Source organism: Talpa occidentalis, unplaced genomic scaffold, assembly GCF_014898055.3.
Source record: "Talpa occidentalis isolate TD23 unplaced genomic scaffold, MPIMG_talOcc4v2.1 talOcc4.12, whole genome shotgun sequence".
NCBI lineage: Eukaryota > Metazoa > Chordata > Mammalia > Eulipotyphla > Talpidae > Talpa > Talpa occidentalis.
In genome coordinates this window covers 81,080,879-81,095,664 of record NW_023601212.1, presented here as the reverse complement: position 1 = coordinate 81,095,664, position 14,786 = coordinate 81,080,879, and the positions used below count along the sequence as shown (strand labels likewise).

General features: G+C 48.4%; 1 protein-coding gene across 1 annotated transcript; it reads right to left on the bottom strand.

Moving 5' to 3' along the window:
- Positions 1 to 1,108: 1,108 nt before the first annotated feature.
- Positions 1,109 to 11,710, bottom strand: LOC119242337 (NXPE family member 3-like). Its single transcript, XM_037508059.1, is given in 5 exon segments — positions 1,109 to 1,128; positions 4,714 to 5,286; positions 10,209 to 10,548; positions 10,550 to 10,933; positions 11,696 to 11,710. Coding segments are annotated over 5 exon segments (1,332 nt in total).
- Between the last annotated feature and the right edge of the window lie 3,076 nt (positions 11,711 to 14,786).

The window sequence follows — 14,786 nt, the reverse complement described above, 5'->3', positions numbered from 1 at the left end:
AACTGGAATGAGAGGGTTGGGTATCAACTGCAATCACAGAGGGGCCTTCTGGGAGGAGAAGGGTCTGAGGTTGTGTGATTCAAAGCTGGGCAGAGCCTAAATGCCACCCTTTTGCCCAGTGGCTTGCGAGGGGCCAGGGGACAGAAGCATTGTGATCAGGAGTAGAGCAGAGAGAGGTGATGACCTAAAGACAGATTTCCAGAACAACCGCCTTAGACTTTTCTCAAGTTCTCCCGAGCTTCCATTCTCCCTTCCTTATTGTCTAGGCCCACCGCTGCTCCAGTCCCTTGCCCTTCAATGGCACCTCACCCTGCTCCAGCTTTTCCCCCAAGATCAGGAGTAAGACAGACTTCAGTCTCTCTACCTCTGGCCATTGTGCTGGAGATTCTAGTCCATGCAGTGAGGCAAGACAAAGAAATGAAAGCATTCTAACTGTATTTTCTCGGTTTCTGTATTCTTGGTTCTCTGGCATCAAGAGAACATCAGGAGTGATGGCCAGCCAATTCTTAGAGTTAGCAAAGGGCTCTCCCCACCCCCACAAGTGTATAGGGCAGTCAGTGCTTTCTGAATGTCAGGAAAGTTTGGAGAGCCTTAAAGGTGGATGTCAGTGAAGATGATTCATGTCACTTTCCTGCAGTGGGGGTGTTATCTGTTACCTCATCCTGTCCTCATGCAGACTCTCTAAAGGAGGTACTGTTATTTCTCCATTGCACAGCTGAGAAGACTGAGGCTCAAAGAAGGCAGTTGCATGCCCCAACAGTGGACTCAAAGCCTCCCATCTGCTCTGTCATCTCCACACGTTTCATTGGTGCAACTGAGACCTCCTCACCTGTCAGCCGCCTTCCGTGCTCACACTAGTCATCCAAATTTAACAGTTGGTGCCAGCACTCCCCCTGCCTGTGGGGGGCCCCAGAGGTCATCAGGTTGATAGGCAAATTTAGAAGTAAAACTCATGAAATAATGTTGTTTTATGGGCATTTTACTAAATTCAAATTTTAGATAAGTTATGACTGACACATAAATTCTTCCTTTTCTTCTTTTTTTTTTAATTTTGGTTTTAGTAAACATCCACTTTGAAAAGCTGAGCATGTATTCATGAGTCTCAGCCTTAGGCGAAGATGGCTTTCGCTGATGAGAGGGAGAGGGAGAAAAAGAAAAAAACAAAACAAAACTGTGTGTGTGCGTGTGTGTGTGCTTGTGCGTGTGTGTGTGCTTGTGCGTGTGTGTGTGTGTGTGTGTGTCTGTGTGTGTGTGTCTTCCCAGAGCCCATGGACCAGCACCATTTGTGGAGTCTGAGAGTTTCTTAGAAATGTGGCCTCTCTGGCCCCAGTTCAGAACTACTGACCTGGAATTTACTTCTGTTTAATGAGATCTACAGGTGATTTGTATGCAAATGTAAAGTTTGGGAAGCAATATCCTGCAGGGTACATTGTTTTAATCTTTCTGGGCTTTTTTGAATTTATTGTCAGTTTTTAACACACGACAAAGTGGCTCCCTATTAGAAGTTCATGAAGGATCCTTGGGCTGTTCCTGAGAAGTTAGCATAAAAGGGAAGGGGTCAATATTGTCCTCATTCCCTGGGCTTACACCCAGAGAGAAGACTAAAAACCTCCTTGAGGGAGAGACTGAAAAATCCCACCAGAATTGGCTCCAGATAACAATCTTTTTTAAAGATTTATTTTTTATTTATATAAGCACTGGGTACAGTCAGAAGCGCAGGAGGGTGAGAGAATTCACCAGAGCCAGAGAAGGGAACAGAACAGGTAGACTGACGAAACACACTGCTGAGGGGGCAGCGGGCATGCAGTAGAGGTCTGCGCGCCATGTGGGACCCTCCTCCGGTGGCCGGGGAGCAGCCGGGGATCGAACCGGCGCTGCAGAGGCTGCAGGCAGCCTCGCAGCCCAGCTCTCAACCGTTACGCCATCAGGGGAGGCCCTCCACATAACAATTTGAGTTAATTTCAGTGAAAAGTTTGAGTAGTTTAGTCCAGGACACGTGGGAAGGAGCTCTGGAATGACTTCCGGTGTGGCTGGATGAGCTGGTGTTTCATCCTGGGTTGTGCTTTGGGTTTTCATTGTTCTTGTTCCCTCCTATCCCTTCCAAGTGAACTTCCCTTCAAAGAACCTTTAACTCTTTCTCAGCAGAATTGAGAGGAAAGGGAAGTCACCATATATAGGCCAAGGTGAAGAGCAGAGCAGGTCTGTAGAGATAGTGTAGTGGAGGAAGTGTCCTTTTCAAGTCTTAGGACTAGAAAGTTGTTGGTTGGGCTACAGTAGAAAGATCAGGCTTTGGGGGGAAAATAGACAAAATGACTCAGCCAAAGCTGTTTACATCTCCTTTGTGGTCTAGTTCTTGTGGGTGCAAAAAAGACATGTTACAAAACCTCCAACCAATTACAAGTTCATATCCCCAGCCACCTCCATTATCTCATTCTCACACACTAAGTCAATATTTCCCAGGCCTGGGATTTATTTCCCTGGGATCATAAAATGATCCCAGGCCCAGGTACCAGATAAGGACAGCCCTTGTGCCCCAAAGTCTGCTGGAGTTATTCAAATTAACCAGTCCTAAACTGCTTACCATGCCTTGCTTTCTTCACTGCAACTTCAGCACAGACTATCTTTCCCCTTGAGACTGCTCCTGTCTCCTGATCAGATCTGGTGCTTCCCCTGTGTCCCTGCAGTTCTCTCGTGAACTGCAATAAATTCTTTATCACTGGCATTAGCTTCTGCGAACTTTGTATATCAAGATCTGTGCACAAATCACTTGCAACCACACATGAAGAAACAGAACTTTTGTATCCCCCACCTCCATCTCATGAGCCTTCATGGGCCCAGATCAATCACCTAAACTGGTAAATTAACTATGCACACATCCCTTTTAACCTACATCCAGATCGAGCTATAGAGCATCTCCATCCTCTCAGACTGTTCGGGACTGTTCCTTTGTCCTCTTTCCCTTTCAACGCCCACCTGCCTGAGGTTATTACCTTCCTGACTTGTATTGGCATGTATTAATTTTGTCTGTTCTTTTTTTTAAAAAAAGATTTATTTATTAATTTATACATACAAGAGCTGAGGTGTAGACCAGAGGTGCGGGAAGCTGAGAGGATTCACCAGAGACACAGTAGAACAGAAAATAGAATAGGAAGTAGAACAGGAAGATCTCCTGAAAATACACTGCTGAGGGGAGTAGCAGGAGAGATAGGAGAGGTCTGCCACACCATGTAGGTCAGCTCCCTGACCAAGGATTGAACTGGTGCCACAGATAGCTTCATAGTGCTGAGACTTAACCCCTTGTGCCACCAGGGAAGCCCTAATTTTGTCTGTTCTTGAACTTCATATAAATGGAACCATGCAAATTGCACTCTTTTGTCCCAATTTAATGGGAAAATCATTGTACTTCCTCTTAGAAAAATTCTTCCCAGAAGTGTCCCTCCTTTGCATGGTAAGACCGCTAAACCTGAGAGCTTAGAATTACAGAGATGGGAAGCCAACATTTTATAGATGGATCATTTATTTAGGTGCCATCATGAATGGTGTCACTACCACTTCTATCCCTTAGTTTTCAGGACCCCTGTTTTCCTCCATAGGATTCATTTTGTCTCAGTTGACACACAGACACCCCCAAATTAAATGTTCATTAATTTTATAGATTTTTGTTTTCTAAGATTCATTTTCTCTACTTTATCTTTTTAAAAACAAGTTTAGCGAGGTATAATTAATATGCCATAAATAATATTTTAAGTTGCAGTTCAGTTTCTGTGAAGTTACAGAATCATGGAAGCACTGCTGTCATCCAATTTTAAGATATTTCCATGGCCCCAAGAAGGTTAGTTCCTTGTACCCACTTGTAGTCGCTCATTTTATTTTAGTTCATTTCTTCTTTTTGTATTCCTTAGGTTTCATTTTGTTGTTTCTTATCTACATATGTAGTTCATGCTTAATTATGTTCATTCTTATTTATTAAAATAAGTATTTTAGGCTATGATAATCCCTTCAATCTCTGCTTCATACATACAGCACAGCGGGTACATGTACTATGTCCCATTTGGCAAGCCATGTAATTTTGGCTTTGAATTTCTCTTGGAGCCAAAACTCAGTTCTACAATGTCTGTGACAATCGTAATTTTTCTAGTTTGTAATTAATTCCTAATTTTATTGTATTATAATCAGAGGATGTTGTTTGTATTTTTTCTTTTTATTGGCTAAATTGTGGTCTAATGAATCCATTTTATGATTACTTGGTAGGCATTTGCAAAGAAAATGTATTTTGTCTCAGTATAATTTCTCTGAAAAGAAGGATGTATTCCTTTTTACAACTGGGAGAAATATGTTATTTTACAAATTAGTCCATGAAAGTCTATATATAGTTGGGTTCTCCATGGGGGAGAGAGAGGGGTCTGATCGTCTGAAACAGAACCCCTCTGTTATAACTTCCAAGACTTGTTGCGCCTCTATATGGAGATGCCAACACGTAAAATGACAATCATCACATGCATGGACGTTATAGAAGTGTCCCTGCCCTCATGCCCTAGCACCGCTTTTTCAGTGGGAACTCAGTCTCTCAAGATGTCCTGCACCACTCCCAGGCTTCTGTCCCGTCACCACCCACATCCCAATTCTTGCTGGTTGATTTTATGACCTGTGCACTCGAGAGAGGTAAGAAAAGGGTCAACTGAGAGAAAGCATTTCCAGGCCTGAGCATCGCACCGGTTTCTCCACCCACAGGACCCCAGGACCCGCAGGGGCGCTCAGCGGGGCAGAGGAAGGAGAGCAGGAAGTTCACCTCGTTGCTGACAATGAGTCTCCCTGGGTGGATGTCGTCGGGCAGGGCCAGACTGGAGGTCATTTCCCAGGCGTCCACAAAGGCCACTCGCAGGTCAGCAAAGGCAGCTCGGAGGAGGCGGTTCAGCTGCAGGGTGAACCAGTCACTGCCGTACACAGACTTGTAGCCGGTGTTGGCCAGCTTGATGACCACGAGCGTGAGGGGCTCCCGGGCCAGCAGGGCGGCCACGGCCGCCCGGATCCCGGCCAGTCGTCGCGCAAAGATGGTTGGAGGGAAGGTGGTGAAGTGGGCGCCCAGGCCCAGCACCACCACGGTGTGGGGACCCCCGGCCAGGCCCCCCAGCTCCCGGACCACGGAGTGCAGGGAGGCCACGGGCGTGCGGAGGGAGCGCAGGGGCCAGCCGTGCGCGTGCCAGTGCAGCACTATGTTGCGCGTGGGCTCCACGGCCATCAGGGGCCCTGTCTGATAGGTGATGTGCAGGTCCACTGGCTTCAGGGCTGGGGGGGAGGACGAGAGAGGAGGCTTAGGGGTCAGTGCAGGACTGTACTTCCTCCTTTAAAAATACAGAAGATCTAACATCACTTTTCTCTAAGGACAGGAGTATCCCGTGACCCAATCACCTGATTTTGCTTTCCCTCACCTATGTTATTACCAGCGACCTCCTGCTGGCCAAATATGAAGGTCTACTCTGTTTTCAGCCTTGCTGGGCCCGTGAGTATTTTGTCTTTTTGATTTTCCTTTGGAAATCTGCTTTCTGAGGAGTGTGTCCTCTCTTTTTTAGGAATTGGCCCCTTTACTCCGTCAGAGGTTCCCAAAAACCACACGAAGCCAGAGATGCAAAAGCAAAAAGGCTTTATTGCTAGCTTAAGCTAGGGCCCAACTCTGCCTGGAGTACTGACACAGCAGTCTCACCAGGTTGAGAGAGGGACCCCCTCCCAGAGCAACCAGCCGTTTTTGTACTTTGCTGACAGGATGCGGGGAATTTTCACACCTGGGGCAGGGTCCACCCTGACTGGATAGCTCTCATGGTGCCAGCTAGGTTTCGTTTACCCTTGTTTTGTGGTTTCTGCCCCTAAACAAAACTAGGGCACAACTGTGCCCTTCAAAAATGTGTATTCCTTAAAATGGCTGCTGTCTTGCCATGCCTAATTCTTTAATATCTTACATCTCTAGTCTCCTTTCTGGCAGAGCGCTCCAACTATGATTCACCCATTGGCTCCCAACCTGGATGAACACTCACCCCAAGTGAGAGCTTCCGGGTGATCCAGTTTATGTCCTGGCACCCCTATGGACCAGTGGCACCTGAAATCCAGTCTTCTTGCTCGGTGTGCGCTAGTAGAAAACTAATGCACTTGCAGGAAAAGGCCCTTCCTTTCTTTGCAGAGTGCCCAGTTGCCTGCTGTGCTGTGTGCTGCAGGGCCATGTGGGTGCAGAGAGCGTCTGTTTCTATTTCATGGAAAGGCATCAGAGCAGCTAACAGAGCTCTAACTTTCCTGACCTTCTGTCATGAGTTTCTACCCATCTTAAGAAACAACCCTTGCTTAGGAAACTCACCAGGTCACCTTCCCATGAGCATAATTGCCCGCATGGGACTCTGAGAGGTCACATGAGGTTGCCTAAATAGAGAATGAGCTGGAATAGCGAATGAGCGCCTCCTTTTCCCAGTCCCACTGCACGCAGACTAACCCTCCTGAGACATTCAGGGCTTTGATTTCTCAAGTAGGAGGGTAGACAACATCCCACAGACCTCAAGGTCTGCAGGTGGCAGAAGCTAGTGTGTCTGATAATTTCTGTAAACAAATGGCAGCCACACAGAGGCAGTTTGTGCAAAGGCACAAAGCACTTCTCTCATAGCTAGGTAAGAAGGGGGAGTTGTGGGCTGGGGTGCTCCCCTCCATGAGAGCACGGAGCTACCCACTAAGTCCCACACACCTCTCCATGGGGTGCTGATGTTCATTTCCTTCCTCATTCTTGGCTCTCCTGCTGCCCCTTTCCCCACTAAAGCATATTCCTTAATCCATGTACCAGATGTTGTGGGCTCTGTATGCAAGATGGAGACTCAGGTGGGATTCACCCTGCATGATGTGCTCACCTCTTTTAACTTTTCACCTTGGACGAATAAATATCAAAACTGTCTGAAACTCTGACATCACAGTCCAAACTTATGTCTTCAAGTGCCTCATCCCTGGAAACCCCTTCTTCACCCCTTTAGCCCTGTATCAAGTGGTATAAAATAAAAATCTATCATCTTCTCCCACTCCTGTCCCTTGCTCCTATATCCAGCCAGGCCCCCCAGTGACTTCCATTCTGAGTTCATTTCCTGGTTCCCACAGTTACAAAATTGTCAGTTTCCCCAATCTAATAGTTTCTTTATTTTTTTTTAAAGATTTATTTTTTATTTATACAATAGCTAGGGTACAGGCCAGAGGTACGGAATGTGAGAGGATTCACCAGAGACAGAGCGGGGAGCAGAACAGGCAGACTGACCGAAGGCACTGCTGGTGGAGAAGGAGCGGCTGGAGCAGATCAGTGAGTGCCACACATCTTGGTGGTAGAAGCCAGAGGGCTTTGGGGCCAGGAGCCCAGGGCGACAAGGGTGTTGAGGGGATAGAACTGTAAGCAATTGTTTATAAGAGAAACAATCAGTGGGTACAGAAGAGGCTAAGACTGTGGGCAGGGAATAAGTGCCCCTTGTCTGCATTGTCACTTACCCAGATTCCTGTTGCTCTTCTTGGCCACCCAGATTGGAGCAATACCCTGAGGGAGGATCTTGTCTGTCACATTCCTCAAAAGAAACCATTCACAAGATAGGAGCCCATGCAGTGGGTGAGATAGAAAGGAATCCTGGGCAGAAGAGAAATGGGGATTTTTAGAAGAAAAGAAGTTCTCCAAGTCAAGAGCTTCTGTCTGAGGTCAGACCCCCTAGGACACCAGGCTGGAAGCTGGAGTTCAGGGATCCAAGTTCTTCAAAAAAAATTTTTTTTGACTTGTGGATTTCATCAGCACAAAAAGCAGAATTGTTTTTAAGATGTACCTAGGATTTTGGTATAATTGAGGTATGGTAAGGCCAACAGATCAGATGACTGCTGTTGGAATGACAGCATGGAACTCACAGTTGCAAAGAGGTAGGGGCCTGGCACAGGGGCCAGAAGGGGGACCCTGGGCTTGGTCAGGAGACACAGAGAACCAGGGCAAAGTGTGGGAGGGAGACCTTTTTGTGACTTTTGCAGGAAGGGATGGAGGGCTCAGCAGCAGCAAGCACCCGAGACGAGGTGAGAGCTGCATAGCCAGCTATGTGCCGCCCTGCCCTAAGCACTTTCCGTACATATATTTATTTGTTTCTCACCACAAGTAATGAGGGAGGTACTTGACAACTGAGAAAAAGGAGGTGCAGGGCCTCCCCGGTGGCGCAGCGGTTGAGCGCTGGGTTGCGAAGCTGCCCGCGGCCTCTGCGGTGCCGGTTCGATCCCCGGCTGCTCCCCGGCCACCGGAGGAGGGTCCCACATGGCGTGCAGACCTCTCCTGCCGCCCGCTGCTCCCCTCAGCAGTGTACTTCGGTCCTTCTGCCTGCTCTGCTCCCCACTCTGGCTCTGGTGAATTCTCTCACCCTCCCGCGCTTCTGACTGTACCCAGTGCATGTATAAACAAAACAAACAAACAAACCAGCAAACAAATAAATAAAGCATGCCTCTATTAAAAAAAAAAAAAAAAAGAAAAAGGAGGTGCAGAGAGGTTGCCAAAGATCACACAAATCAAAGGTAACAAATAGTACCAGGTGAAATGGGGATTTGAACGCAGGCAGTCTCACTCCTGAGACTGCTGAACTGTACCCCCCCACAGCATCGTGGGGTGGCTCCTGGTTGAACCTTAGATGTATTTCCAATCAACCAATGCAAGAAGGATATAAGGGTCTCCTTTTCTGACCAAAGGTAGCATAAAAATTGGTCTGGGAAGACCAGAGTTTCCTGATGCTAAATTCTGAAGTAGGACAGTGGGAACTCCTCCTCAGATAAAGAGCTGCTTAGAAACTGTGGGGAGCTGACATGTGGGTGGCGAGTCCAACTGTGGCATATGCTTGGCTCAGGTCTTCAGGCCGGTCTGCTCCCTCCTGTGCCCCTTGTGGATGGACCTGGAAGCAATTCTGCTAAGCGGAATAAAAAAAAAAATAATCCATATTACTGAGACTTATAAAATGTTATAGGGCCTCCCCAGTGGCGCAGCGGTTGAGCACTGGGTTGTGAGGCTGCCCGCAGCCTCTGCAGCACCAGTTCGATCCCCGGCTGCTCCCCGGCCACTGCGCGAGGGTCCCACATGGCGCGCAGACCTCTCCTGCCGCCCACTGCTCCCCTCAGCAGTGTACTTCGGTCCTTCTGCCTGCTCTGCTCCCCACTCTGGCTCTGGTGAATTCTCTCACCCTCCCGTGCTTCTGACTGTACCCAGTGCTTGTATAAATAAATAAATCTTTAAAAAAAGTTATAAACCAAATTTACTTTTAAAAAGTTAAAATCAAAAGATAAATAAAAATTAAAAAGTGATAATATTTGTGCTGTTTGGGTCCCCTTTGGCAGGACCCTCTTTGACAGGACCCTAGAGCAGCAGCCACTTCAACTGCCAGCCCTTCTGCCTAAGTGCCTCTCCCCCTCCCCATGGTTCCTTCTCACCTCCTTAGAGTGGATGTCACTTCACCTATACTCTGCCCCCTACTCAGTTGCCTTCTGGGACCCTGTTTTTGCCTCCACCCACTACTTCCTTCCTACTGGAGACCAGATGCCCACATCTTAAACAGTGCCTCCCTCACCCTTGGGGTATCTCCTGCCTCAGCCCAGCCCGGATCTCAGGGACAGGGCGGGGGGCTCACCTGAGCCAGTCTGTTCTCACTGTCTCTGCTGCCTCAACCTATCCTCTGTCCACTGCGGGAAGACTTGCTCCCCGGAGACGATGGACAATTCTTGGTCTTTATTTTGCTTGGTTTCTGGACTGCAGTTTCTGCTCCCTCTCACTCACTGGGTTGTATCTCTTCTCTAATTGTCACATCTCTTTGCAGGGGCCTCAAAAGAGTGGACGCCTATGTTTTGCCAGAGGTCCTGAGTTCACCTTCAGGCTCCAACTGAAGTGTCACCTGCCATGACCATCACAGGCCAGATGGGGCGCCCTTTCTCTGTGTCCTTGAAGCACTGAGTGCAGACTGCAGTTAAATACGTATCACACTCCTACCTGTTTAAAAAAATCACATGCCTCTTCACTGAAAATTTGTAGAGGGCAGGGATGCCAATTTATGCGTCATTAGTCAGCATTAGCAGGAGAACTGGCAGCTTGAGGTACTCAGGAAACGTATTTAATGAACTAAGAGATGAATGAGTCATTCAGGGGTCAGGATTCAGAGGTTGGGGTAGACATCCCAGATGATGCTGGGCCTCTTACCTTGCCAGCAGGGCCTCATCCTGCTGTGTGGTCACATTCCAGAAACATCCAGTTGAATGTCTGACCAGGGAGTTGCAGGGCAGGGTGGGGAGTCGAGCACAGAACCAGAGCTCACCTGAATCTTCATCTCTGTAATGACGGGTGGACGCTTCCTCCCCAGTTAACATGGGAGTCACATTGCAAGTCACAATTACTTCATATCCTGAGGGTCCCCTGAAATAGCCCATAAAATCAACTGTGGCCCATTGGTCTCTCCAGATCCCCTGCAGAACCGCAACTGCCTCGCTGGAGTGGATCAGCCGCACTTGCACCTGGGCCTTCCCAGCCCTGAGCAGGGGGGAAGGACAGCAGGTAGGTGCCATTCTCCAGATCCCGAACGTTCCCAGCAACCCCTGCCTTCAAGTCTGGACCCAGAAGCTGTGTCCGAAACAGATGCCCGCTGTGGGTCTTGGGTCTGCCCCGGTGGTCTCTGGCCACCAGGATGGCCTCCAGGGAGTCTCCCAGGGCATAGCTGGCCTGGGCAGGACCCTTCAGGTGGTAGGTGGAGGTCAGGGGGCTGGTGGGGGCCAAAAGGTCTCTCCGGTCTCTAGGGTTTGGAGGCCAGTACAGAGGATCAGCCAGGTCCGAGAGCTTCTGGGAGAGAGAACTGGAGGACTTGTAGTCAGGGCGGGGCTCTGGGAGAGGAGTGACAGCATCAGGCCAGAAAACCCTGATGTACAAGATCTGTGGGCAGAGAAAGAAGAACCTATCAGTGGTTTTGTTATAGGACAGGGAGAGGGGCAGCCCAAACCCCGCAAACCTGCCTATTCTAAATGGGTTCGGCCATCCGCCGCATCAACACAAAACACATGAGAGTAATGGGAAGGATCTTTAATAAAACTAGGAAACAATACAGGAAAGGCAAAGAGTCTAGTTTCTAAATGAAGCACCCAAAGTTACCCGTCCCCTCGTGGGTAAAAGTCCATCCATATGGGATCGGCCCAGAGCAAGGCCCCAAAGCCTGCTACAAGTCTAAAGCATCTTCCAGTGGGGACCCACAGAAAAGGGTCACAAACAACCGGACAAGCCCGGAAGGAAAAGAGCAAAATCAACATCAAGATAAAAGCTGCCATTGTCACCTCCCCACAGGTCTCACCCACATCTGTGTCACCCAGTCCACGACCAAAAGACAAGCGCAGTTTCTTTACTTGTCTCTAGGCTCCATGCGCCTCCTCCAGTTCTCCTGGCTCCATCCTGCTTCCTTCCTTAGTCTCTTCTGCAGCTTCTCCTCTTCCTGCTCAGCTCCACCCTCCCTTGGGTGGGGCAGGGAACCTCCCCCTTTCCTGGGGACCACCCTGTTGCAGTTTGTGTCTTTTCATCTTTCTCAAGGGAAGGGATTTTCAATTTACCATAGTCCTCCTGGGCCTGGTGAGTCTCGGGCAGGAATCCTCCCTGCCCTGTCTCATGCTGCTCTGACACAGCTGCTGTCTGGCCACCACCACGCACAACTGCATACTCCATCTCTGGTTTAAAACCATAAGCCTGTGAGAGTTGCTAAATCCCACAGAGCATAAATAGTATCTCCGACTCCTGGTCCCACTGGTTTCCAAGCCACTACCTTCTGACTGTATTCCTGCTGCCGCCACCAGAGGGACCCTCCTGAGTTCCTCTGAGCCAGTCCACTCCCAGTCTCTGGCTCTCCACACCCTACAAGTGAAGGAGGAAGTTTGAGAAACAATGGGTTGGAACTAGGAGGGGTCCCCTTAAGCCCAGGTGTCCTGAATTCATTTTATCAGCATGATCTAGAAACAACTGATTAGAAGCGGGAATTCACCCCCCACCCTCACCCCCCAGCCCTAGGTCCATTTATCAGTCTGAGTGGAGAATAATTGTGGACCAGGAAGGTGCTCCCCAACTCAATTAAAAATGAAATATTTAGAATACCAACATAATAGCACAATAGTAATGAACTACAGCTGGTTCCAGAAGGGAGGTCAGGTAACTTTTGTTAGGGGGAAAAGGGTGTCCTAAAGCTAATTCCATACAGGCTTTGTGGACTCCACCCCCACCCCAGGCCAAAGCCAAAGACACTGGGAACTCTAAATCCCATCACCACCAAAGGGAAGGTAGCTGGGACCTGAGGGTGGGGTTAAGCAGCCAGGTGGATATAAAAGGCAGACACGTGGGCTTTGGGGGGGTCCCCCATTTTGGCTCTCCACCAGCTAACAGCATCTGGCCAGCTCTGAGAGTGACTTTGGGTTTCCAGGTCGTCGGATCGGGTAGGACGCATTAAAGACTTTATTTCCCTATTTTCTCCCTGAGTTGTACATTTTCCTTATTTCCTTTTTCCTTGTAAATAAACCTTTTATTAACCTTTTGTGTGTGCCTGTAGTGGAGTATTCATAAGTCCCTTTTAAGCGCGTGGGTGAGGACCCACAGCCAGGAGCCCGTTCAATATCGGGGCTGCTCTATATCACTTTGGAGTCAGTGGACCTTGGTAACGCAGCCAGTCACCGAGAGAGATACAATGCGGTGACACCCAATGGCCGAACCCCCTCTCTTTGCCCACTATACCCATATAAACACCTACTTTTTGCCCCCTCAGAGGCTACCCATTCGGGACCCCTCTCTGCTTAGAGAGTTTTCCTGTCCTTCCTCTTGCCTATCAATAAATCTCTTGCTTTTCTGTCACTTTGATCTCGGCACTGAATTATTTCCTTGCCAAAGACAAGGACCGAGAAAGAGCCAGTCTGGGGTCCTTGGACTCTGGGCTTGCTCTCTAAACCCCAATTCACAAGTCCTCTCTCTGGACACCAAAACCTATCCTCCTATTTCCTTTCTCCCCAGTTTCTACCATCTCTGTCTTGAATTTAGGAAGATTTCCTTTACACAAGAAGAAGGAGCTAGAGGCCCACTTCAGGGAGCAGTCCATGGGACTGGACACATGGGGTCCAGGAGTTTCTTTCCATAAGAGGCAAAAGAGGCAAACAGGAAAGAGATGCAAAAGAGAAAGATAAGGAAGAGGCTGCATAACTGCAGGTAGAAGGGGGTGTTGAGGAGGAAGTGAACTGGGACTCCAAATATCTTTAACGTCCCACAAAAGATCCAAGTCTTGCCTTAACACTAACCTTAGCAGTCTTATCTCATGGGAAACATATCCATAAGGTTTAAAATCATGGCACAAATGCCCAGCAATTCCCCCCAAAGAAATTGATCCAGTTTAGTGACTCATCAGGATTTGACGTTCTCTAGCATTTATCTATCCTGCATCTGACTTGCTCTTGGATCACACCTTGGAGACTCCCTCACTCAACCTTTCCTCATGACACACATTAGGTGCGGGACACACTCTCCCAGCCATGCATGAGGAGAACACCAGTCCAGGGCAGGGTGGCCTAAGGGGTTATGACTCCAGTCGTATCAGCAAATGCCACCTCGGGCTCCTGAGCAGGATCGTGCTCCTAAGACTGATGCCCTATTCTGAACTAGCGCTTCTGATGCAATTCCTCGCTCCTGTTTCAGATGGAGAACTAGAATTAAGAAAGGATGCTTAAGGAAATATTGCCAGTCTCACCAGACTAGTCACAACAATGCCACAAACCTATTCTAGGTTAAATGGTGAAGAGTTTGAACTAATGGCAGGGAAAAAGGAGCTATAAAGGCAACTCAATTTGAAGAGATTTGTTATTTAGCTTAATGTAAATGATTCGTCTTTTGCAAAGACATCTATTTATGTCTTTGACTTGAAAATAGATTGTTGTAATGTTTCCTGTTGCCCTCCCCCACCCGCAGTCTAGCAGGCAAGGGAGCAAAGCCACCTTCATAGACTTAAAATGTGAATGGAAACCAGCCTGCGGCTTAAGCAGGAATTTGCTGCCCGAAGGTCAAGCCAGTCCTTTCACACCCACTGATGGCCATGGAGCCAGGTAATTAACAATGGGTACCTAGCCTTTTTATCTCCGCAGTGCCCACTTCAGAAAGGAAGAAGTTAAATCCTGCATTGCATTTCTTTAACATCAGCCTACTTTTAGCTTGGGTCAACTGAGGGCTAGAGCCCCTCCTAGTAAACTATATAAATTAAATTCAAACTTGTCTTTAATGGAACTGTAACAGGGTGGTCCCCAGGAAAGGGGGAGGTTCCAGGTTTCCTGCCCCACCCAAATGGAGGATGGAGCTGAGCAGGGAGAGAAGAAGCTGCAGAGGAGACTGGGGAAGGAAGGAAGCAGATTGGAGAGCCAGAAGGAGACCTGGAGGAGGCACATGTTGCTGAGAGACACATGAAGAAACTGCACTTGCCTTTTGGTCGTGGACTGGGTGATACAGATGTGGGCGAGAGACCCGTGAGGAGGTGACAATGACGGTTTTTGTCTTGATGTTGATTTTGCTCTTTTCCCTCTAGACTTGTCTGCTTGTTTCTGATCCTTTCCTGTGGGTCCCCACTGGAAGATGCTTTAGACTTGTGGCAGGCTTTGGGGCCTTGCTCTGGGCCAATCTCATTTGGATAGAGTTTTACCCACGAGAGGACGGGTAACTTTGGGTGCTTGATTTAGAAACTAGATTCTTTGCCTTTCCTGTATTTCCTAGTTGTATTAAAGTT